At 37.5% G+C, this 24,301-nt stretch overlaps 1 protein-coding gene across 1 annotated transcript; it reads left to right on the plus strand.

Annotated features, from left to right (window-relative positions):
* The first annotated feature begins 150 nt into the window (after positions 1–150).
* On the plus strand, positions 151–23,001 carry LOC105394537 (serine/threonine-protein phosphatase 2A catalytic subunit). Its single transcript, NM_001309105.1, is given in 8 exon segments — positions 151–382; positions 7,069–7,278; positions 15,563–15,755; positions 16,919–17,030; positions 20,839–21,024; positions 21,295–21,348; positions 21,856–21,935; positions 22,286–23,001. Coding segments are annotated over 7 exon segments (930 nt in total). The 5' UTR covers positions 151–280; the 3' UTR covers positions 21,929–21,935; positions 22,286–23,001.
* Positions 23,002–24,301: the final 1,300 nt, after the last annotated feature.

Raw genomic sequence — 24,301 nt, forward strand, 5'->3', positions numbered from 1 at the left:
ACAGTTCAGGAGAAATACATAAGTGGGTAGGTTAAAACTAATAATTCTGAACGCTCCCTTTAAGAGCATCTTAACAATAGTTCCCGCAAATTCCGCTTGGTGGTTCTTTTGCTCGAAAACTGACGTCACTCAAGTGGTACGCCATTTTGTAAGTTCCGCCGTAGTCAGTTTTCTGGGCACAGTGTAAATTATAGAATTCGCATGGTTTTGTGTACAATTAATAGTTAAAGACGTTCAAAACACAATTAACGTCTTGTACGTTAATTCTCAGACACACAACATGGAAGACAAGGCGTCGCTAAAGGAACTGGATCAATGGATAGAACAACTAAATGAATGCAAGCAATTGACAGAAAATCAAGTCAAAACGTTATGCGACAAGGTAACAGCTCATTTATTTTAATGTTTTATTGATTAGAAATAGTCAGGGTGGTATTTAAAAGTGTTCTCGAGTACTTTTACACATCACTGCATGGACTATGCGTGATTCATATAGCTATACAGAATGTAAGTTTGAGTAGATGCTTGGCATCACTCCTCACTCAATAACCGTCTCGGCGTATGGAGTAATGTGAGCTAATGATGCCATTCCCCATTTTATACGGGAATCTTGTGTATTATCACACATTATTTACTGTACCACACCCTATTATCGTATTGGTACTTCCTCTAGCTAGATGTTTAATACCTCTAATTGGTTATATGATATTTTTAGACAAGCCATGGTGGAATTGTTGATGAATTCATGTTTGCTCTGAGATCTATGACTAGCAATAGTTAACCAGTACATAGGGCATGATTTCATAGTTATTAACACATTTGCATAAAGTGGGTAGGTGTCATCAAATCTTCTCATTTCTATAAAATACAAATTATTGGAGGTTGCTTTTCTTGTTTGTACCTTGTTTGACAGACCCTGATCGACTACCTATACGGTTAATGCAGTGAGTTCTTCATGAAAATATTGTAAACATACAAATATTTCTATGCAGTACATTGGCACCAGTGTGTGTGTGTGTGTGTGTAAAGTTTAAAGTAGTAAACACGATAAACCCATCATTCAATGTTACTAATATTTATGAAGAATACAATTCAGCATGACATGCTATGTTTATATTATTGATTACCGCACAATATAAATTAAGGAACCTCTGCCTTAATTTTTTATTGTGCGGTAATCAATACCTATTAGTGATGTAACGAATATTCGCATTCGCATTCGCATTCGCGAATATTCGCATGTTTTTGGATATTCGCATTCGCATTCGCATTCGCAAAATTTTGTGCGAATGTTTTGCGAATATCAGTACTTATTAGAAAACACTATTTAAAAATAATGATAGGTTAAAAAAATCGAAATCAATTCATCTATAACCATTTTACTTATTACAAGTTACCCTCTTAATCACATTACCGGTCTTACTTCATTACTTGGTATTATTTATATGGGAAACTAAACTTAAGATATAGTAAAGGTAACCCACCTTCCGAAAGGTTTTTGGTCGAGTTCGCTACATGTTCGAATTTTGTCACATTATCAGAACTGGTTGGGTTGTTGTTATTCATGTAAGGTCGCTTTGTAATACTTGAATATACAACCTAAAACTCTGTTTCATAGGATTCTGTAAATACCCTCGGAATTAGTAAATATTTAAGTTTTCAAAGTTGAATTTTTTTTCATTGCTCGAGGGTAATTCCAAACATATGCGCGTAATTCCAAACATATGCGGGTAATTCCAATTACTTCGAAAAATGAGTTTTAGTTAATTTAAGTTAAAGGTACATTTAAGAAGCGTCCGTATTCGAGCGGGCCTCAGTGATCGTAACTGATTGCTGAGGTTAAGCAACAACTGACACGGTCAGCCATTGGATGGGTGACCAATTTCAAGTGGTGCTTTTCTGGACGCTTCCGTGCTTCGGACGGCACGTTAAGCCTTGGGTCCCGGTTGCAGCTTCGGCAGCAGTCGTTAAGCTTAGTCAGAGGCCTTCGGGCAGCTTGAAAACATCTGACAGTTGGGTTGCCCACTTACCCGACAACTCTCTCAGCACAAGCTTGCTTGTGTTGGGGTCCACCAACCCGCACTTGTGATATTTATAATTCAAAATTACCCGATCCACAGAATTTCATATTAAAATGTTAAAAAATTTGGAATTACCCTAGTCGGGAAATACAAAAAAAATATGAGCTAGGGTTTTAAACTCACAACTTAGAGAACAAAATGACAATCTTTTGGATGAAAAAACAATCATTTAAATAACTTAACTGATTTCTTAATTACCGATGTGCGGGTAATTCCGAAAATTCGAAAATGCCGAAATATGCACTTTTTTTACATATTTTACGTTTTAACACGCGCGCTCGGTCCTTGCGCCCTGAGTCAACCCAAGCAATCGCATATAATCGGAATCACCCAAAATTCGGCATTAGCCGACTTCAAATAGTTTCTTAGGACCTAAATATAAATAAACTCTTTATAACAAACAAAAAGCGTATTTTGACAGTATAGTGTCAGAGCAAGACATCCATAGATTTAAATGTTTCGTGTAAGTCGCCCTCAGAAACCGCACACTGTCGCAATGTGTCGTAACAGTTACGGAGCTTAATAAAGTGTTAAGTTTAATAAGTTACTCGAAACAAAAAACTGCGACTAGTATTGGCTAGTCTGATTCCGAATGCGCCTAGAACGGAACGCACCTCGTTCAGTAAGAGGCTGCCACCAAACAATACAAATGAGGCCAAATTTAAACACAAACTGAATATTCGCATTCGCATTCGCATTCGCGAATATCGATATTAGATATTCGCATTCGCATTCGCATTCGCGAATGTCCAAAAACACATATTCGTTACATCACTAATACCTATCTTACGAGAGTGCTAATAAGCTTAGTAGAGGACTGCTTCTGACTTGCTTCAGGGGTTCAAGTTGTTAGCATTTACAGCAAAATATACAATAACATAATAATAAATAATATGATAATGCTATATGAGACAAAACACACTCCATAGTAATCATTAATCAACATTAAAATTTTGCTAAAACATTTTATCTTTGCGGATGTGCTCTTGTACTGGTGTCAGCTGATGATACCACTGTGTCTAATGTAATCATTTAAATTATTCATAATTGAATTTATTTAAAAGGTTATAATGTATAATAATTCATTTCAGTTATAACAAATTACTTAACAATCTGATTTTTATAAAGAAGACAGACATTATCATAGTATCTAGCTAAATCAAAGAATACTAGATAGAAAGATACTAGGAACTCAATGGGGTAGTCATAGCAAAGCTTCTATTTTTAAATGTCATTAAACTAATTAGGGTTTGGTAAAATTATAAACCTATTTTGCTAATGCCAAGGGCATTAGCAAAGTTCAATGCTCATGTATCAGTTCTTTCCACTTTAGTGGTACAAACTATAATTACTAGGTTCTGAAACAGTTCACTGTGTATAAAAAATATAATCAACACAACAATATCATCATCATCCCGTAATGATTCAATGCTGGACATAGGCTACACAGGCCAATATATGATCTACTAATAGTTTAAAATAATAAATATTTATTAGATTTGTAGCATCATGCATTAAAGGTACTGAAAGACAAGCCAAAAGTGCATGCAGAAATATTCTGCATGAAAACTATTAATATAAACTGTTTCATACTCAGTAAAATCACCCTCTTTGTGTCCTGTGTTCCTTTCATCAGTTATGGTAAAAAAAAGAAAATTGTATGTACATAATTTTAAATTATAAACTAACCCATCCTTGACATAGTGTAGCAAGTGACCCTGTATTCAATAAAAAGTAAAATATGTATACAAGAAGGTACCTAATGTGTTCAAGTGTTTGTGAAGTGTGATTGCAAATTTCTTGCATGTCCAATGACATTGAATTTAATCAAATATATTTTGCCTGTCTTACATCCATACCATATCTTTGTGAGAAAGTATGTATCAAAACTAATTTTTGCTACTTACATAAACTTTTCTTTCCCATTTCTATTCTCACAACAATATTTAAAGTTAAGAATATCATAATAACTATCTTAAAATTTTAAGTTCTATGGTTTCGACGCGACAACCGAGACGCTTTGTTTAAGCATATAAGTATATGTTACTGTTTTTTATTCTGTTTGTTATTTTTTTTTTATGTTATGTTTTTTTGTGTCAGTCAGTCAAGTCAGTCCGTGACTTCACCCAAGGGTTCTAGTTGAAAACCAGCGCTATGGTGTGGTTTAGCATACCTGCCATAGCATCAAGCTGAACTAGAACCCATTTCAGCACCGAGAAGCAACATTCATGCTTTTAATAACTTATTTTTTTTATTTACTTTTTAACCTTTTCTTCTAAATGTAAGTATGTGTTGTTTCTGTGTGTGTAAGAAATAAATAATTTTTCTTTCTTTCTTTCTAAAATCTAATCTTACAAGATAAGATGTGTCTTTTGTCCATTTATCACTAAATATGTATTTTTACTAACAACTAATATTTAAAGACTAAGAATGACTAAGACGACCGAATGGCGTAGTGGTTAGCAGACAACCGAATGGCGTAGTGGTTAGCAGACAACCGAATGGCGTAGTGGTACTAGTGGTTAGTGACCCTGACTACTGAGCCGATGGTCCCGGGTTCGATTCCCGACTGGGGCAGATATTTGTTTAAACACAGATATTTGTTCTCGGGTCTTGGATGTGCCCGTAAAATGGCAATAGGCCCGCCCCCTATTACATTGGGACTAACATAACACTCTGGCGAAAAGTGGGTGCAGAAATGCACCTCTGCCTACCCCGCAAGGGAGTAAATTAGTACAAGGCGTGAGTGCGTGTTTTTTTTTTTTTTTTCTAATATTTAAACTATCATATAATAATATGTGGGGAACTGGGGACATCTTCACACACGACCATCCGACCCCAAGCTAGGCAGAGCCTGTGTTATGGGTGTCGGACAGCTGGTATATCTACACAAATACATAGATAGATACATATTAAATATAAATATCAACACCCAAGACCCGAGTACAAATATTTGTCTTTAAACAAATATCTGCCCCAGCCGGGAATCGAACCCGGGACCTCCGGCTCAGTAGTCAGGTTCACTAACCACTGCGCCATTCGGTCGTCTATATCATACATATTCAGCTTGTAAACTGGTGCACATCACAGAACCATCTCCACGATTGTGACATAGTGTCATTAAATACAGTATACATACAATAACATAAATTATTAATAAACTGTTAAGAAATAAAAATAAAAACTAATAATTTTGTTAAAAAACATGATTCTTAAAAACATACACAAATTGCTTGTGTCTGCAACTGTACCTATCTTTATTCATATCGAATCCATTCATGATTGATCTCTTTGTTATGTTGCTGTAGTATAATTTATGTGTGTAGGGGAGTTCTCTCCTTTGTCATTACTTGATGTGAGAAACAGGTAAATGTATTGAATTAGGAATGTCACTTTTCAACTAACAACATTATGAGGAGTAGTTGTTATCTACTACTCTACTGAAAAGACCTCTGATATAAGAATTGAGTATCTGTGTTTCTGTCTATTGCAGAACAGATATGACAAGCGCTGCCTAGCTTGGGGTTGGATGGCCCCAATATGTGAGGACATCCCTGTGTGAGATGTACCCACATATTATTATTAATATTGATATGGATACACTTTCATAAATATCTGTAAAGCGTTGCCTGTAAAAATTTAGCTGTGATGAGTCACTTATGTGTGCAATATTTATGGAAGCAGTAGATGACTATAGGCTGATGGTGATGATGTATTTAAAAATAAATTTACCAATAGATCACGGAAGCATTCTTCAGATGATGTAGGTAGACCATTCATTTGCTATTGAATAAACCGTCCATTATAGTTAAAACAATGGGATAGTGTATATTTTAAATCTAAATATATGAATGATATAGAGTAGGTAAGTTGGTTTCAGAAGATTGTACGTATAAAATTAACTATTAATTAGCCAAGTAGGTCATCGTAAAATTGTGTCCGTTAGAAGGATTTTAACCTCGATACTGTACGTAAGGTGGTAGATAAGCATATCTTGAATTGTTTTACGTACATTTCAAATGTCTTGTTTTTTTCTATCACTAGTCTAGCTAGTAATAGTCTACATTAAGGTTACTGTTCGATCGAAATCACGCAGACACCTATTTATATGATCAACCATTGCTGGACTAAATATGTAGTCAACGTACCACCCTTTTCAATTCAATTACCAATCTGAATATCTAATATTCAGATTTCATCCATTAGCTGTGTTCCTAAAAAACCCTTTAGTCTTAATCCTATTCCAGCCTTAGTTTACGATTGAGCGGGATAGATACACCTATTTATTAGCTGAAAGCTGAAATGTTTTGCACCGCTTTTTGGTGGATACCTATGTAACTATCTTTACTAATTAGATATTTTCGTAAACAAGCGTATGCGTTGTGTGTGCTTATACATCAACGCCTGACTTGTTTATGTTACTGTGGCATTAATGGCCATGAATAACAGGTGAATGCTCGTAATGAAGCTAGGTGTTAAGTTATTTGGCGCATTTCCACTAATTTTCTCCTTACTTGACGGGATTTAGAGAGGAATTTGTATTGTAACAAACACTAGTGAACTAGTTACCTTTTGTTGTTAGCGCCTAATTTAGATTAGGAAGTTAGGTAAAAGAAAAACACTGTAAACTCGTGTTGCGTGAATTTCTAAACTTGTTTCTAAACTGTTTTTTTATAATTATAAATTTTCGTGCACTCAAAGAATGTTAACAGCATAAATAAGTAATTTTAATTAACCCATTATAATACTGTCCCTTCCTGGACGTCCAAACATATCTTACACTAGAAATCATACATCTGTTGCATTTATGCACGAATGATATGTCAGGATTCATTCTTAGTGCATTCTGCAATAGACGAATTACGGCCGAGCGCCCATAGAGCGAACCAATGGCCTCGCGCATTTACAACGCAACGCACCTCCAAGACCTAATAGTGTCCTATTCATTGGTCAAATAAACAGCCTAAACCTTCGCCCACTTCCACAGGCCAAGGAGATCCTGACGAAGGAGTCGAACGTCCAGGAGGTGAAATGCCCGGTGACCGTCTGCGGCGACGTGCACGGCCAGTTCCACGACCTCATGGAGCTGTTCCGCATCGGCGGCCGCTCGCCCGACACCAACTACCTGTTCATGGGGGATTATGTCGACCGCGGCTACTACAGCGTCGAGACCGTCACACTGCTCGTTGCGCTTAAGGTAAGAGATTGATGCTTCTGGTGGCTTTGTGCGCCTGGTACATTGACGATCTGTTCATGGGCGACGATATCGACCGAGAGGGATTGAGTGGTTGCTTCTAGTGGCCTCTGTGCGCCTGGTACTTTCGGGTGGGTATAGCAACTACCTGTTTATGGGCGACTATGTCAACTGTGGCTACTACAGTGTGGATTGCTTCTGGTGGCTTTGTGCGCCTGGTTCTTTAGGGTGAGCACACACTAATGCACTGCAGGACGTGGGCCAAGACTGGAGGGTTATCGTGGGTTGCGGTAGATCTCTGAGTAACTACATCATGATTATCTTCTTATACATCTGAGGTTTTAGGGGTATGAAAATGCTGTGTTTAATTTCATGACTTAAATAGGCTTAGGTATGTAGGTAATAACCATAACCAATAGATAGATAGCTCGATTGTCACTTTATCTAGTTGATTCGATGCTAATTATCACTGTGGCTAGACCTTGAAGATGAGAAGCAATGTCATCAATGATTAGAGGTTCATTTCAATTAGGTAACCAACTAACCACATACTCGCCGCACAATAATTTCACGTCAACAAGAATTACAACAGCGAAGCTTCATCTCATAGTATCGTCTAGCCAACTTTTCACCGCCAATGAAAGTCGTAATGACCTGTGATTATTCAACTGTAGCAGTGGCATCAAAGCTGATAGGATAATCCCGTGTAACATTTGAAGCAGTGTTGTAGTTGGCAATAGATAATCCTGCGCTTATAGAAAAATCTATAGTACTATTTGATTTATGTTTTCCGTGCACGTGTTATTGAGTTGTTAATTTTCAAAGTATAGTGGTAAACCTTGTATTAAGATGATTAGTTTGAAACTTTGTTTGAGATTAATATTTTTCCCTTCAAATTTGAGAAAAGTATACTGTAGTAGTTTAGTTTAGTTTTTCCTCTCCAGTGAAACCTCTGTATTCGTTGGTTGGTTGAAGCCAACAAAATATTCACAAACAATCCGATTTTCCTGCTAAAAGTACGGGAAATATGATTAACCTACTTGGAATTCAGGATTTTCTCTGAACAATTTTGAGGAATTATAAACTCAATCGAAAAGCGTACTTGTTTTGTTTTAAAATTCTTAATTGGATTTGTATCGATTTCTGTATTTCGTGCAAGTGAATTAGGCTTGGCCAGATGACCTGGCGACCTGACTGAGGACATCGGTCCAGTGCGAGGAAGGGTGTCCCACGCTACGTTTACCGGTTCATCTGAATTGTCTTTAATAGTTTCCTTGCTTTTAGTATCTTAACAAGTATAGGTAGGTACAATGTAGTTTGTTTTGAAAGTGTATCGTTGATAAGATGGGGACATTGTTAACGATATCTTTTATCTTTCTGATACTGTTTGCTTTCTCAATTCCGTTGTAAACTGCACGAGAAGGATATGACATGTTAAATTTTTTGCTGTACTGAAAAATATACTGATATATAAAGAGTTGATGTTAGTAAGAAATATTTCTTATGATGCTATATACAATGTATCGTATGGTACACAACACATACCACAGTTTAAGTTATTTTAAATAGCTTGAGTCTGCGTGTATGGTTCAATTAACACCAGAATATGTATAATGGATGCTTCTAGCAATCATTATTTGCATTTGATTAAACTTGACCGGCCCCGACTGCTATCTGCCATCTAGATTATTGATTAAATGAATAAACTACGGCATATGTACCTAGTATTAGTCGAAATGAATTTAGCTGGATTAAGCTAGCCCACCAACCGACGTGGACCAGCGTGCTGGCTAAATGGTGTGAGTTTAGTAGGGCAGTTTATACTTGGCTTGGGGATAAGCACCAAGGTTTCTTTTCGAGTGAGTCATGTGCTGAGACTAACACTTCCAAAGAGAATAGAATAGCTTACCCTGACAGTTTCAGATTTTCGGAGATTCAGATTAGAGTTGTTGTCTTGCGTATTACATAAAGAGGCTGAAAAGCAAAGTCATGATCAGGAAGTGCCCACTTATGAATGTAGGATGCCTGGGGAGGGAGGAACCCTCATCTTCAGCATCCCATACTTGTCCATTGTTGGAGGCATCGGTAGCAGCGATATCTAGACTGAAATTCAGTAATAGTAAACAACAAAGAATACCTTGTATTCGGGTAAGTTTGTGAATAATATTGTCTTCTGCATGGCGCTGCTTTGCATGCTCCGCGGGACGCCAGTGAAAGTTCGATCCATAAAACATTTTCAATAGTTTTCCTTTTGTATTATGATTTGTTTTCAAGGCACGGCAAGGATAAATGCATCAATCGCATTATAACAACATTTCTTTCAAATAATAATAAGACTTATTTCAGAGATAATTATTTGAATTATTTAAATAATTCCTTTCTAGCCAGAACGATGTTAAAATTTTAGTTTAACGAGGTTCAATGGCCTCCTAACTCTTTGATAGAATATCTCTAGTCTTATCTGTTTTGCGCTTCTGCGGTCGAAATATAAAGCTGATTCAGTCGTATTATTATATTATCTTTTAGCATTTATCAGAAAATGAAAGCAATTTATGATAAACTCTCCCATGATCATCAGAAGTGAATCAATGTTCCAACGCAGGCAATTCTTATAGGTTTTGAGGCTCCAGTATTATAATACTATGCTGTTATGCAAATAATAATGCTTCTACTACCTATATCCTACAAATATAGGAAAGAAACTGCATTTATTACTTCGTCATCGATATGAAAAGAGATTTATATAGCCATAAAGTATTATACTATTTATTTCTTAGACTATTTAAAATGGGCGTAACGTACCGTGTTTGGTATGGGCAAACATAATTACACTTATTTATATACGATTTAGGTAGGGTTAGGAGTTAGGTATTATGTGTACAGACCTGTATGTGAGTATTTGAGGATTAAAACTAAAACACCCGACCAATGTCGATAAACAATAAAACTGACCTTCCTACACTATAGCTGAATCGAATCGATGAAATTTTATTCAGCTATTCAGTATTTTCAAAACCCCACACAACTTGTACCTTAAAATTTTGTATGAATCCATCGTAGGTACGTTGAGTCGTCTTGGTTAATATAGCTTCAATTGTTTTGTGTAAGAAAGTCTTAATGACATGATTAGCATAATAATCATAGTTTTGTATGTTTTGTGATTTTTGCAAGCTACAGCCAAGGTTATTGTTCTTATTTAGGTTAAATAAGTAATTAAGGTTGTAAAACATATTATGAGAAACACAGAAAAATATCTTTGTTGGTGATCCTTTTCGCTAAACACAAGCGACGAACGTTAAAACGATTTTCACTCATGATCATCAGCCCGTAATCTTCCACTGCTGGACATAGGCCTCTCCCAACGAACGTCACAAGAAGGCACACCACGCTATCGGCTTTGCTAATCCCATCCACCACTGGCTACTTGTCTAATGTCGTCGGTCCAGCGGACCGGAGGGCGTCCCACGCTAGGCTTCTCCGTTCGTGATCTATTCTAGAACTCGTTACCCTAACTGTGGCTATTTCATTTTGATATCTAAGTTATGTACCTACTTACAAAGTCACTTCTAATGTATGAATGTGAATGATAATTATGATAACCAAGAAATACAACTAAATGAATAGATCGTATGTAGGCTTAGTGTTGATATAATAAAAGATAATCGGAAACTGAATATAAATATCCCTTATCAATAACTCATATTTTGCACTTACCTACCTCATCATTTGACTATGTGCAGATAAAATACTGAATGCTATATATTATTATTAGTAATAACTCTTAGGAAAACCTTCAATAGCTTTATGAAGATTGTTGTTGCGTCTTGCGTCCTGATACACTCGAGAGCAATGAAAAAGTTCCACTCACTTGGTAAGTTGCTGTCAATTTGTCTCTCGAAATGGTTTTTTGCTCGTGAGTGTAGTAAAGTAAAGGGATTGTAGGTGTGTTATACCTACAAATTTATTTCTTCTCTGTTATAATATTATTTAAATTATGGGATAGACCTTCTTAATTCACGTTATATTAGAAACAACATTAAATCCCGAGACATTATCTCGCGTTCTTCATAATTTGAAATAGATTACATAGCGTGTATATTTATAAACGGGTTGGTCGGCAAACAATAACTTCATAATTTACTTTTTACTTTCGCTTCTTCGCATGCTTTCTCAAATAATACGTAAATTCCATACATACGTAAATTACATACCTAATCGTCACGTGTTTATAATAATAGAATAAACTTGAATTTCCACCGTTTTCACCATTTTGACTGCCATGAAGAAACTAATTATAAATGTTATTGTTACTAACTTATTTTATCCTAACTAATATTATAAATGCGAAAGTCACTGTCTGACTCTCCTACTATAGAATAGATTTATTAAATTAGGTTTTGTATTTATTTCAGACAACTGAAAAACTTTAATACCGCGATGTAGAATTCCATATTAATTGACCTCGGTTCCATAGAAGCTCTCTGTATTGCGCTTTTAGTGCCATCTGTTGATTATATCCGGAACTGTCTGTCTGTCTGTCTGTCTGTTACTCTTTCACGCCAAAACTACTGAACGGATTTGAATGAAATTTGGTATACATATGGTCTAGACCCTGAGAAAGAACATAGGCTACTTTTTATTGCGAAACGGAGGTTGTAAGGGGTTAAAAGGGGGGGTTAAAAGTTGTATGCGAATACTTAATTTTAAAAGATAAAAATCTGGCGTAGTGGTTAGTGACCCTGACTGCTATGCCGAAGGTCCCGGGTTCGATTCCCGGCCGGGGTAGATCTTTTTTTAAATAAACTTTATATTTAAGCACTTGATGAGCAATAATTAAACATTTTGTTCAAGCGTTTTTGAAACTTCGATCTGTGAGTGGATGAAATAGGGGTTCATATTTTGTATGAAGTTCGTCATTTTTGAAGATTAAAACATTATATTTTGTATTTAGGCACTACATAATCACGAAAAAATAATAATTAGCATATTAAAAAAAAACCCAGTGTGGGGGTGTAATATAGGGGTTGAAAGTTTTATGGGTGTTGAGTTTTAGAAGTTTAATTTATATAGTACAGTATTGTGCAAATTAATGTGAACACGAGTAAAAATTTGAAAAAAATACATTTATTGGCTCAAAAATAAAAAAAACTGATTTATTTTATTACAATTTAAGTTATTTTAATAGAAAATGTGTCCTCCCTGGCTTTTATAACTTCTTCAACACGTTTTGGCATAGAATCGATATGATTTTAACAGTTTTCCGATATTTACTGGTCTAAAAAACTTGTATGGATTACAGCCTCAATCATTTTAGTTTTTCTTGGGCAATCCGTTTTACGAAGTCTAACTTTGACGATGGCCCACTTATTTTCAATGGGATTAAGTGCCGGTGAGATCTCTGGCCATCCAAAGGCATGATATCTTGTTGTTTTTGAAATATTTAAGCATAATCTTGGACACGCGGAATGGAGGCGAATTTTGTTAAAAAACTTATTGACCGTTAGCATCAACTTTTCTTAGTTTGGGGCTGTTTTTCTTATATAGGTACCTGATGACTTGTGCCCGACGAAGGTATGATGGACTCGCTAAAATACAGTGACTTGCAAGAACGGAGATTAGAAGTTGAACTAAGAAAATTTGATGATAACGGTCAATAAGTTTTTTAACAAAATTCGCCTCCATTCCGCGTGTCCAAGATTATGCTTAAATATTTCAAGGACAACAAGATATCATGCCTTTGGATGGCCAGAGAACTCACCGGCACTTAATCCCATTGAAAATAAGTGGGCCATCGTCAAAGTTAGACTTCGTAAAACGGATTGCACAAGAAAAACTAAAATGATTGAGGCTGTAATCCATACAAGTTTTTTAGACCAGTAAATATCAGAAAACTGTTAAAATCATATCGATTCTATGCCAAAACGTGTTGAAGAAGTTATAAAAGCCAGGGAGGACACATTTTCTATTAAAATAACTTAAATTGTATTAATATAAATCAGTTTTTTTTATTTTAGAGCCAATAAATGTATTTTTTTCAAATTTTCACTCGTGTTCACATTAATTTGCACAATACTGTAGCTATGTCCGCTCCTAGATGGCGTTGTCGGATCGGATATAGATCGCGGTATGGTTTGATTTTAGCTCATGTACTTATAGTTTGTATGTATTTGCAGTAAGTTAATAAGGTCCTCAAAAACAAATCAATAAACAGCTGTACCTGTCAATACGAGGTTCATTCATTGTCATTTGGTTCTTATGCGTCATTTTTGAAGATAAAACTATGAAACTTATTACGAAGGTGTTTTAGGAAAAATGTGCAGAGATTTTCTATACGGAATTCCCATGACTGACACGCACAGGCTAAACGTAGCGTAGGCACTTGAAATTTGGAAGGGACGTAGCTTAGGTACCGTATTTACCCACAAAAACCGGAGTTGCGCGGTTGAAATTCGGCATTAACTTAGGCTGTTTTTAACAGCATGCGGATTTGATCACGCATGCGGAATTTCCCCGCACGCGTTCATACAAATATTCATTGTAACGCGTGGAATATGCACACGAGATGCGGGAAAATGGCGTGCTATCCCACGTGCGTGATGAAATCTGCATGCTGTTAAAACAGCCGTAAAGCTTAGTTACAATAGGATATTGCAAGATACCTTTACCTAGATGTTTTCAATCTAACATGTCTGCACACCTTAGTAAAGATATGGTTGTGTTTTGAAAAATGGGAGTTAAAGTGAAAAAAAATAAGTAGTATGAAAAAAACCAAAACTGCATAAGTTACATGCTTGAAATTAAACATTTATAAATTACTATTCTGCCATTGCTATACAAGTCTTTGCTCAATGAAGTCATGAAAATCATTTTTAGTCAAGTATCTTCGTACTTATTTGTCAACTTTCATCTAATTTAATACCACCATGGCATGTTATTGGGTAGGTAGTTCGGGAGTCGTCCACGGCAAAATAATTTTAAGGCGAAGCGAAGCTCGCGGGCAACAGCTAGTTACCCATAAAACGTAATGATTCATTGTTCTATTTCATTAATAAAATAAGGTACTTACAAATTACTAAGGCCCAGTTTCAAACTTGTAAAAATGTAACTAACATTAAGCTTAACTTCTACTCAACGTCAATTCAGCCAATCACACTGCTGCATTCCATACTCAAGTTCTGCTTAACTTGGCGTTCTCGTGTATGAAACTAACAGCTAGTCGATTTAGCCCGGGATTAAAGTGTGTTTCTATAACAGAGTAGGTTTAGTTGGTAAAACCAGTCCACGATCATATTACAGTGTGTCGTTGCTTGAGTGGACATTTAGGTTTAGAATTATGCCAGCATACTAAAGACCAACTAACTCATGTTCAATGTTCCCCATACAATGAAAACCTTAGTAGGTAATGTCCCATGTAAAGCATGTGGACTATGTACTTATACGTAGTTTTATATATTGCATTTTGGCGTATATTTCTGCGTACGCGTATATTACCTATGTACCTATTCAAATATTTACATATTTATTACCTTTGGTTTTTATTTTATGTTACGTACGTAGGTACTTCAGAACTTTAAAAGTTCCCTTTGTGACGATTCCGAAGTAGGTCGCTGTCGCTACCCACCACTACCCCCACTGCCCGGCTACACTAACACAAAACAAAAGTTTTCCAATCTCCGTCGAAGCGAGTTTGTCGAAGGGAAAATTGAATCTTTCTGACTAACTACTGATGGACCGATCCAGCTCGATCCGTTTTGTTTGTGTCGCAAAATTGATTGATCAAGTTTTGTCTTGGCCTGATTGTATTTGCCAGGAGGACGGTTATCGGATTACTATATTCAAAAATACAATTCGTTTCACCCGTGATTTCAAGGAGGATTTAGGCTTTATACAAACGCTGTGTCAGTTAACTTGAAATTAATACAGACAGCAATCGCTGCAGCAGCAGTTTAGCAACTGGCCAAAAAGAACTAACAAACTTTCCCATTTTTATATTTATAACAGTTATAACACTAAAAACACCTGATATCTAGCTTTTCCTCTTAGCGTGACAAACCCTAATCCATAGCTCTATTATTTATGACCGATTTTCAAGTTTAGCCAATCGGATTAGCATTACTCGACTGCCCAGCGTACACTGTCCTTCTCTATATTTATAAGATACTGATACGTCACTCCATCTTTCCGCCACCCCAGGTTATGAGGCTAACCACCACCTAAGGTACTGATGCGTACTCGGGAATTCTCCAGTCCTCCACCCCAGTTGGCTAACCACCACCTTTATTTCCAGGTGCGCTACCGAGAGAGAATAACGATCCTGCGCGGCAACCACGAGTCCCGCCAGATCACCCAAGTATACGGGTTCTACGACGAGTGCCTGCGCAAGTACGGCAACTCCAACGTGTGGAAGCACTTCACGGACCTGTTCGACTTCCTGCCGCTGACCGCGCTGGTCGACGGACAGATCTTCTGTCTGCACGGAGGTTGGTTGTTCTCTGTCTACGTTTAAGTGTAAGAGGCCGTCTCCACAAGCGAAGAAATCGCAACGAGTTGACGTTTCCGCGCACTCAACTACTCGGCGATAATGTCGCCGTATACGACGACAGTATCGTCGCGATTTCTTGCCCTGTGGAGACGTCTCCTAAGTGACATACTATGCCGAAACTATGTATACGGAACTTCTGTGGCTTATTTTGCCTGCTGTGTTTAGACCCTAACGCCAGCAAATGCCGTTTGTCCCCACGTCAATATTTTATCATACTCCAACTTATGGCCCATTAGCCTGCTATTTTCCTATTCTACCTCCTATCGACTAATAAGAGTGACTGAAAAATTCTTGTAACGTAACTGTATGTTAAGACTGTTAAACAAATATCCCCAAATAACACCTTATGTAGAAGTCGTGACTTCTATGTATATCCAATATTGAGCATGCACCGGCTTTAGAATAATAAGATTTAGAGCACAATTTCCAGGCGATTGCCTCTTAGCAGCTCCAGCGAGCGACCTCATTCGCTCCGATATAATAAAAATATTGGCACCATATTTATATGGAAAGTTATGAGCGAAGAAAACGCTAGGTTATATAAAATGAGCAATTTACACTGAACTCACGAACGTCGCCGAATGGCTTTAGTGAAGTAGAACGTATTGTGACGGTAAAGGCGAGTTTTTCTTTTTCGAATCAGCTGTTTCGGAGTTCTTTAGATGTCGTATGTAGTGTAAGAAATGTTGATGCTGGATTTTTTAAGCTCTAGTGCTCATTTTTCGTAGGTGAAAATAGTGTAGAAGCTATCTGATGAAAGAGCGGAGGTGGAGTGGGGTATTGTGTGTTTGCGACGTTTTTATCCAATATATTTTCTCCAAAAAATATCCTTCGAACAACACTCCTTACCTTTATCAGTAAGCGTTCAGAGGCTTTTTATCTTTTGAAGGTATTTCGACAACTCTTTAATTTTAGTTTTGTCTCAATATAGCTAATATTCTCCAGCATACCTACACGCGCAGACAACAAGACATAGCAAAATTCTTACTCACAACGCGCGGCTGAAAACTTTTGCAACGTCTTATGATCCGCGTATTGCCCCCTGTGGATTCTTTTACACTGTTTGTTCTAACTACAATACTCTCTATATTACCCCGCCAGGCCTGAGTCCTTCGATCGACACGCTGGACCACATCCGCGCGCTGGACCGCCTGCAGGAGGTGCCGCACGAGGGGCCCATGTGCGACCTGCTGTGGAGCGACCCTGATGATAGGTGAGTCATTACAACCCTCTTCTTCTTCTTGGTCAAGTGCCGTGTCCTAGTGGAGATTGACAATCTTCCTGCCGATTTCCGTCTTGGAGGCCGCCGCACGGAACGATTCGCTAGTGGCGGAACCACTGGCTTAGATACTAGCCTCAGCCTGAAATTATATGCGATACACGAGATTTACAGTACAAATATTTCTTAGTCTTATTATTTAAAACAGGATTAAGATCTAGTCCTTTCCCAAGGAGCGGCAACATGTTATGAGGCTATAGCAAGTGGTTGACGGTATTGTGTCAGCAAAATGGGCCCTGACTCAGCATGTGCTGTATTGAACGTTTAGGCAGTGCTGATAATTCAGATAGAATTAGCAATACGGGGTATACGACATGTGATAGATAAAATAAATCTGTGTACGTCTATATTTTTCTGGCTTCGTGGCACTGAAACGGATTCGGTAAAGTTTTTCGTTGGAATAAATTTGTGGTAAGGTCAGGGTTAAGGTACACGAAAATACTCTCGTTTATATATTGCACTGTTTTTTGCAACGGAAATAACATTAATTACGAAATACCTCTTCGGGCTCTCCCGAGCTCCCGACAGCTCCAGTTATGTGTTCTGAGAACAGTAGGTAATAAACAATAAACCTTTGACAAGGAATTTCGGTAACATTCCCGCATACCAAGATCTGAATGTCAAGAGTTCACGGGGTGGCGTGACACGAGCGTTCACGCGTGGTTATACCTGTCTTCACGCTGACGTAGACAGTCTCGTAACAATACATTAGCGATGAGGTGCATAATGCTACAACCACGTCACAAGGAAGCAAGATCTTAGCTTGTTGTCACTTATGCAGGGCATACGCAATGCAATTTACATACGTATTTCAGATTGTTTAGGATTTACATGTCAATACGAGTCATTTTTCTTTTAAGATGTGTTTCACTGCTGAATTCTCACATTTCTGGTGTACCTGTGCAACGAAACATATTAATAAACCCAATTTCACTACTATCTGTTGCCTAACTCATAGTCAAAATCTGTTTTATAGCATAACCGTATTCTCAAAAAAGGAAAATTCGTAGGCGGAAAACCCACCTGACCAAATCCACAAAACTATTGAATTTTAACTACTTGCCTAGCTAAATAGTTTGTCAGTTCGTATGTAACTGAGCTAAGTCTGCACAGCTTCAAATCAATCCATATTTAACTGGGTCACTGCCCTAGTTATAGCGCGGGAGAGGTGGTCACAGATTTACTAGCCGCGTGGAACTTTAATGCTTATAAACATTTCCTTTGATTCAATTTAAAATAACCGGGCAGTTTGGATGCGGGTGCCGTGTCTGTCTGTCTGTGGTAACAAATTGGCTCAGAATCTTATTGATATGATTACTTTACACGTATCCAAGTTTAATATAAGGTAGATAAAAAAATATATACTTCAGGTTTTAATGCTCAAAAGATTTGGAAGTGTTACGCTTAGGGTGTATCTTGTAGCTCGTAAAAATAAGACTTCTAGGAAACAGTCTCAACGACTCTTCGCTATACAATTTACCCAGAACGGAGTCAAGCATCCGTTATGCCCATTGTATGCAGAATATTGTTAGGTATATTGAACTCATGGGTGATTGCGTTTGATCTAAAGTGTCTTTAGTGAGATGTGAGTTTCGTATGAATTACAAGCTTTCCTAGTGTATCAAATACACAATGAACCATCAGTTGAATCATTTCCCGCAGTAATTTTGGTTACAAATGTTACAATATTTTGATAAGCTGCATGTTAACCTGTTTAATGTTTAAATATCCTTGACTTCTATTTATAGATAAAACGATCTGCATAACTTAAATACGCATTTTTTCCTATCATGTTAATTTACCGAAGGCCTTAGACCGGTAGCTCGTAATGGTAAGATGAGGAAGGTCGAGGACGGAAATGATGCTAGTTGAGAAATATCTGTCCAGCAGTTCACGATTATTGGCTGATGATGCTGAATGAAGGGATGCTAAACTGACACAAGTCGTTAGACTATACAATAACAATTAAAGTACATATAAACTTATCTATGCAACTCTACAGACGTCAAAACATTTTCTTATTGTGGCGGATGGCTTGCCAACCATTATAATATCGTCTATTTTGTTTTGACCATATGACCTGAAAAAGATAATGCGTAGGTAATCTAAGCAATATGAGCGAGATATCAGTGCAATATACTAAATGAGGCGCCATTATCCAAACGTAATGAATCACTTATCTACGTAATACAAATATAATACACCCAATATATGGCGATAAGAAAAGTACTTCTATTCCCCAGTTTCAGAAAGGATATTTCAAAAGTGAGCCTTAAATAATTGTATGAATGCAAAAAATATACGAGATCATTTCAATAATACCATAACTTTCTTTCTATGATATCAATATCATAGAAAGCCGAAGATTACATTTGAATCGCGTTGCAGAAATCGGCCGTTAAACACGCGTCGAATCCACCAGCTTATTTAACGATAAAGAAGCGAACGCCTGGCCGTAATCAAGGGCATCGCTTAATTGCATATCGTGTGAACTCATTAGCCAAGGCAGTTGATTGATAAATGCATTATCAAGTCCCTTTTGTAGTTTGAGTCATGGAACCTTAACACGATGGAATAGAGATGATTTTGTTGTGGGGTTTTCAGTGACAATGCGGTGTTATGGGACAAATGTGTGGTGAATCGGTCCCGTATGTATGACGGATGGATGGGAAAGTTCAAGTGCACATTTAACAAGTATTAAGTAACGGGATGTGTGAAGTTGGTTGTCGCATGTGGTCGTTTTTATATGGATGAAAATGCTATAAAAAATATTATTTAATTAAAAATTTTACCCACAAGTTAAGTAAATAAATGTTGTGAGTAATATACCTACAGCTTTAAAAATAATTAGGGATTAGGGATAGATCTAGGGATATCGATAGAGTCCGAACCCGGGACCTTTAAAACTTCAAAACTGTGACTTTTAATGTGTAAGTGATGATACTTATTACCGGAGAAAATAAATCATAAAGATTAGTTATTTTTGTCCACTTTTATCTCACTCGAAGAATATACTGATTACTGTTTTATCTATTTAAAAGAAGGCAGAGATTTTATTGTTTTGTCTAGCGGGTAGCTATATTCCATTGATATTGATTTATTTGAGCAATACTTGCTGAATTCAATTGAACATAAATAAGCATTTATTACGAACTTGATAAGGTATATATTAAAAGACCTCTGAATTCAATAACATTGTTGGCTAATTGAGTTTTGTTTAGATAGTATCCACTTACGCATTGTCTGTTCTATTGTTCTTATAAGATTAATCCGTTATTTGTTATTTGACCTATTGTTGCTTACAACTTCCTAGGTTTGGCATACTTGGCATTTATATACTTGCTAAAGATATTGTTCCGTCGATATTCTACTTAGGTACTATTCCTATTTATGTATTAGTGCATAAAATAGTACATTAGGATTTAACAAAGCATGATATGTATTACCACTGCAAGATTTAAAGGATTGCCATACTAATTGCCTGTTGCCTTACTTATTTGACAGCGGTAAACATCTCTTTTACCTTTTCGCATTTATTTATTAATAGGTAACTTTTATTGCAAAATTTACCAAGAGTAGATGCAAAATCAGGTGGACATTAAGTCTAGTGTGTCTAGTGCTAAAAGCATTCTGCACCAGTCAACCTGCAGGACGTTCAGTTACGAAAGACCAACTTATTTTTGCAGTAACACCAACTATGTCTTACATAACCTCTTTTTAACCCCTCATTTTCCCCTTACAGAGGCGGCTGGGGTATATCCCCGCGAGGCGCCGGCTACACGTTCGGCCAAGACATCTCGGAGTCGTTCAACCACAGCAACGGGCTCACGCTGGTGTCGCGCGCGCACCAGCTCGTGATGGAGGGCTACAACTGGTGCCACGACAGAAATGTGGTTACGATCTTCTCGGCACCTAACTACTGCTATAGGTGAGTGTAGTGTAGACTGTTATATTGGTTGGTCTATTGCAAGAAGTTTTCTGAGAGCACATAAAAATAGGAACATTTTATATGGGTGTTATGGTGGCAATAGTAAAGTTTTGTACACCCGGTAGGTTCGTTCATTCCAAAGAACTTTTTACGATGATCACAGGAGAAAATCCACAAAAATACCCATGGGGATACCTTACCTTCACTTCTTTTAGTATATTACAGACTACCTATAATACTCATTATTAATTAAACCATGAATTGTTTCAGGTGCGGTAACCAAGCCGCCATTATGGAATTGGATGATGCGCTTAAGTACTCATTGTAAGTAACATTTAATTTAATGTATTTTGTGAAGCTAAATCAAATTAAGCCCCTACAAAATTTCAACAAAATTATGTATTAGGGATTAAATTACCATTGCAGGAAAACTAGCACTGCATATTTGTGGGTTGTCAATAAAATAGACAGAACACAGTAAATCGGAATGATTAGAAGCGCAAAGTGATGACGACACATTAATTGTACTACAATTAAAATGTCCGCGCCCCGAACTTAGATCTAGATCTGTTTGGTGGCGCCACTGTGGATGGAAAAAGTTTTATGACCGATTTACTTGAGCACCTTGACGACCGGATGGTATGCTGACCCTCACTGCTATGCCGAAGGTCCCTGGTTTAATCCCGGTCGGGTTATATATTTGTACTCGGGTCTTGGGTGTTAAACATTTTTGTTGCTTAATATCTCCAACGCTTATTGTTTCCTTGTTGTATTTAACCATGTAGCATTTTAAGGAGCGGTGTATGATGTCCGTCTGTCTGTGTGTTTCAGCCTCCAGTTCGACCCGGCCCCGCGGCGCGGCGAGCCGCACGTCACGCGGCGGACGCCGGATTACTTCATGTAGGCTGCACGTAAGTTGACATGAGCTTGTTATTTACTAGTAATATATTTTTAAAAGACTTGAGGTGAATGTTTGCGTGGAGAGGGTTGTAGTGATGATTTAAAGCGAGGGATATGAAGGAAATGTTGATATTATGTGTTGCTTGGAAATAAGTATTATTATACAAGCCGGCAGCTGTCACATTGTTATTGGTTATTGTAGTGATAGAAACTGAAAGTGCAGCTTGCCTATCGATACCATTTTAGTTCTTGCAGAAGAAATGTAGCACAACTTAGGTCTAGGTTACCTACTAAGGAGCTTTAAATATCTGAAAGCAATCAAAGATACAGTAGATGCTAAAATAGACCTTTCCCCCCACAGATAAGGCGCACAGAAGGCAGGAGTGGGGCGGGGCCGCAGCGTCCGCGCCGCCCCCTCACATCGAGGTCAAAATCACCATCACCTTCCCTACCGTGCGACTGTTGTACCCCCAAGAACCTTTCCACCCCCCGAGGTGAAGCCTGAAGGAAATAGAAACGTGTTGTAATAGCAGTAGAGCAGAGCGCCGGCCCGCTTGTTGTCAGCTTCTTGAATGAATGAATGGCATTCGACTGAGGACTAGTCAACAAATGTGTTCTTATTGGAAATGATTTTTGTAATAAATTAATTTCGCCGCAATGTTCAATTGATTGTGTAGGCCGGGCGCTCTGCTCCACTGGGACGGTTGTAGTTCGCTTCAAATTTTTATATGTGTTTTGTTTACGTGTCGGCTTCACCTTCGTCGCGTTTAGTTTCATCATTTCCTTGTCGAGTCTGTGCCACCGCATGGCATGCGCTCAGTAAAGAGCCACAGACTTGTCTATGGTTCTCTACTGAGAGTGAGTTCAGGCGTCGTACACATTGGGTGTGCATTTATACAGTAGCGAGACCCGCCCGGTAGGCCCCAGCCCGATCACTGTACATTTCACCCCCCATTATGTCGGTATGTTCATTGTATCAGTGGTTAGCACGCATAACGTTCATAATAATTGTTTGTATGCAACATACGATGTATCAAAGACACTAAGACCTCATTAAAACAGCGTACATTTGCTAATGATTGGTAGTTTTATTTTTGTACCGTACTCACCGAGTCGCCGTAGATTTTAAACAGACTGAGTGCGCCGGCACTGGACATACCTTCATACTCGGTGGCGCGGCGTGCGCCTCGCCTCATGCAACATCGCATGCTCACTTGAGACAGCATCAAACAATCCCCCCCACACACGTATTAGCTATTTGTATCACACTGACTTTAAAAGTTCCATTTTTTTATTTCTAAAGATCAAAATTTATAAAGTCCATTTTATATTTTAGTTTGTAGCGTTATGTAAACTATATGTGAGGTGTAAAACGTTTTACAATTTGATAGCTTGTTTTTTATCTGTACAGACTTACCGAAATTAGTTTCAGGATACATGACCGACATTTAGTACTTTGTGGACTTGTATCTTTAGAGAATAATTAATTTAAAGGCATTTAATTTTATGACAGAATGGTGCCATTTTTGTCTGTATAGAGTTTGTGTTGTTTATCGCCGCGCTGGAAGACAATTCTTAACTGCACGCTTTTGTATGCTCCAAAATGTTTGTTATAATAATATTCATCGCATTACGATATGCCACTGACAGGAGTATTGGCGTGTGGTTGAGAATTCTCTATCGGTGTGGTCGGTTCTTGCCGCTTCGTGTCAGTGATCAAAGGTCGTTCGTAGGAAGCACCGTTCTGTCGTAAAATACCCCTGAAACGTTTGCATTTGAAAATACTTTTTGAAATTCCCCCCGTTCTTGTGCCACAGTAAGTACTTGTATTGAAATTGAAATAAAGGATTACACAAGAGTGGAGCTTTAATAGTTTTTTTTTAAATCTTCTTCGCTGAGTTTTAGGTAATTATGTAAATACCTAAATATCAAGGCATTACATAGGTTGTTATTTGTTTAATCGTACATTGGGATCCCTATGGATTGTACTCGATTCTAATATTACGCGAGGTAAGTACCTACTATATTAAAATATGCAATTTTTATATGGAAACGGTAAAACGTGGAGTGTTTTTTACAGATCGATATCACTAAGCTTTTTGTGGCGATGTAACAATTTATGTTTTGGACATAAGTGTATGGCACGAACCTCCTTGTGTATCTACCTTTAGTTACTGGCAAAAGTGATGTATTCTGCGTCTTATAACAAATGTTAATAAGAGTGATTATTCTTTTGTCAGTGCCATGAATTATGATAAAAATGTATCATTGATTTTGTAAGCATCACTCTGATGTGTTAAGTTATACTAAGATTCTGCCCACCATCGGAGCCACACACGTTTCATTGATCTAAGTATTATGTAAGTTATAGATAAAA

The sequence above is a fragment of the Plutella xylostella genome, chromosome 3 (genome assembly GCF_932276165.1).
Source record: "Plutella xylostella chromosome 3, ilPluXylo3.1, whole genome shotgun sequence".
NCBI lineage: Eukaryota > Metazoa > Arthropoda > Insecta > Lepidoptera > Plutellidae > Plutella > Plutella xylostella.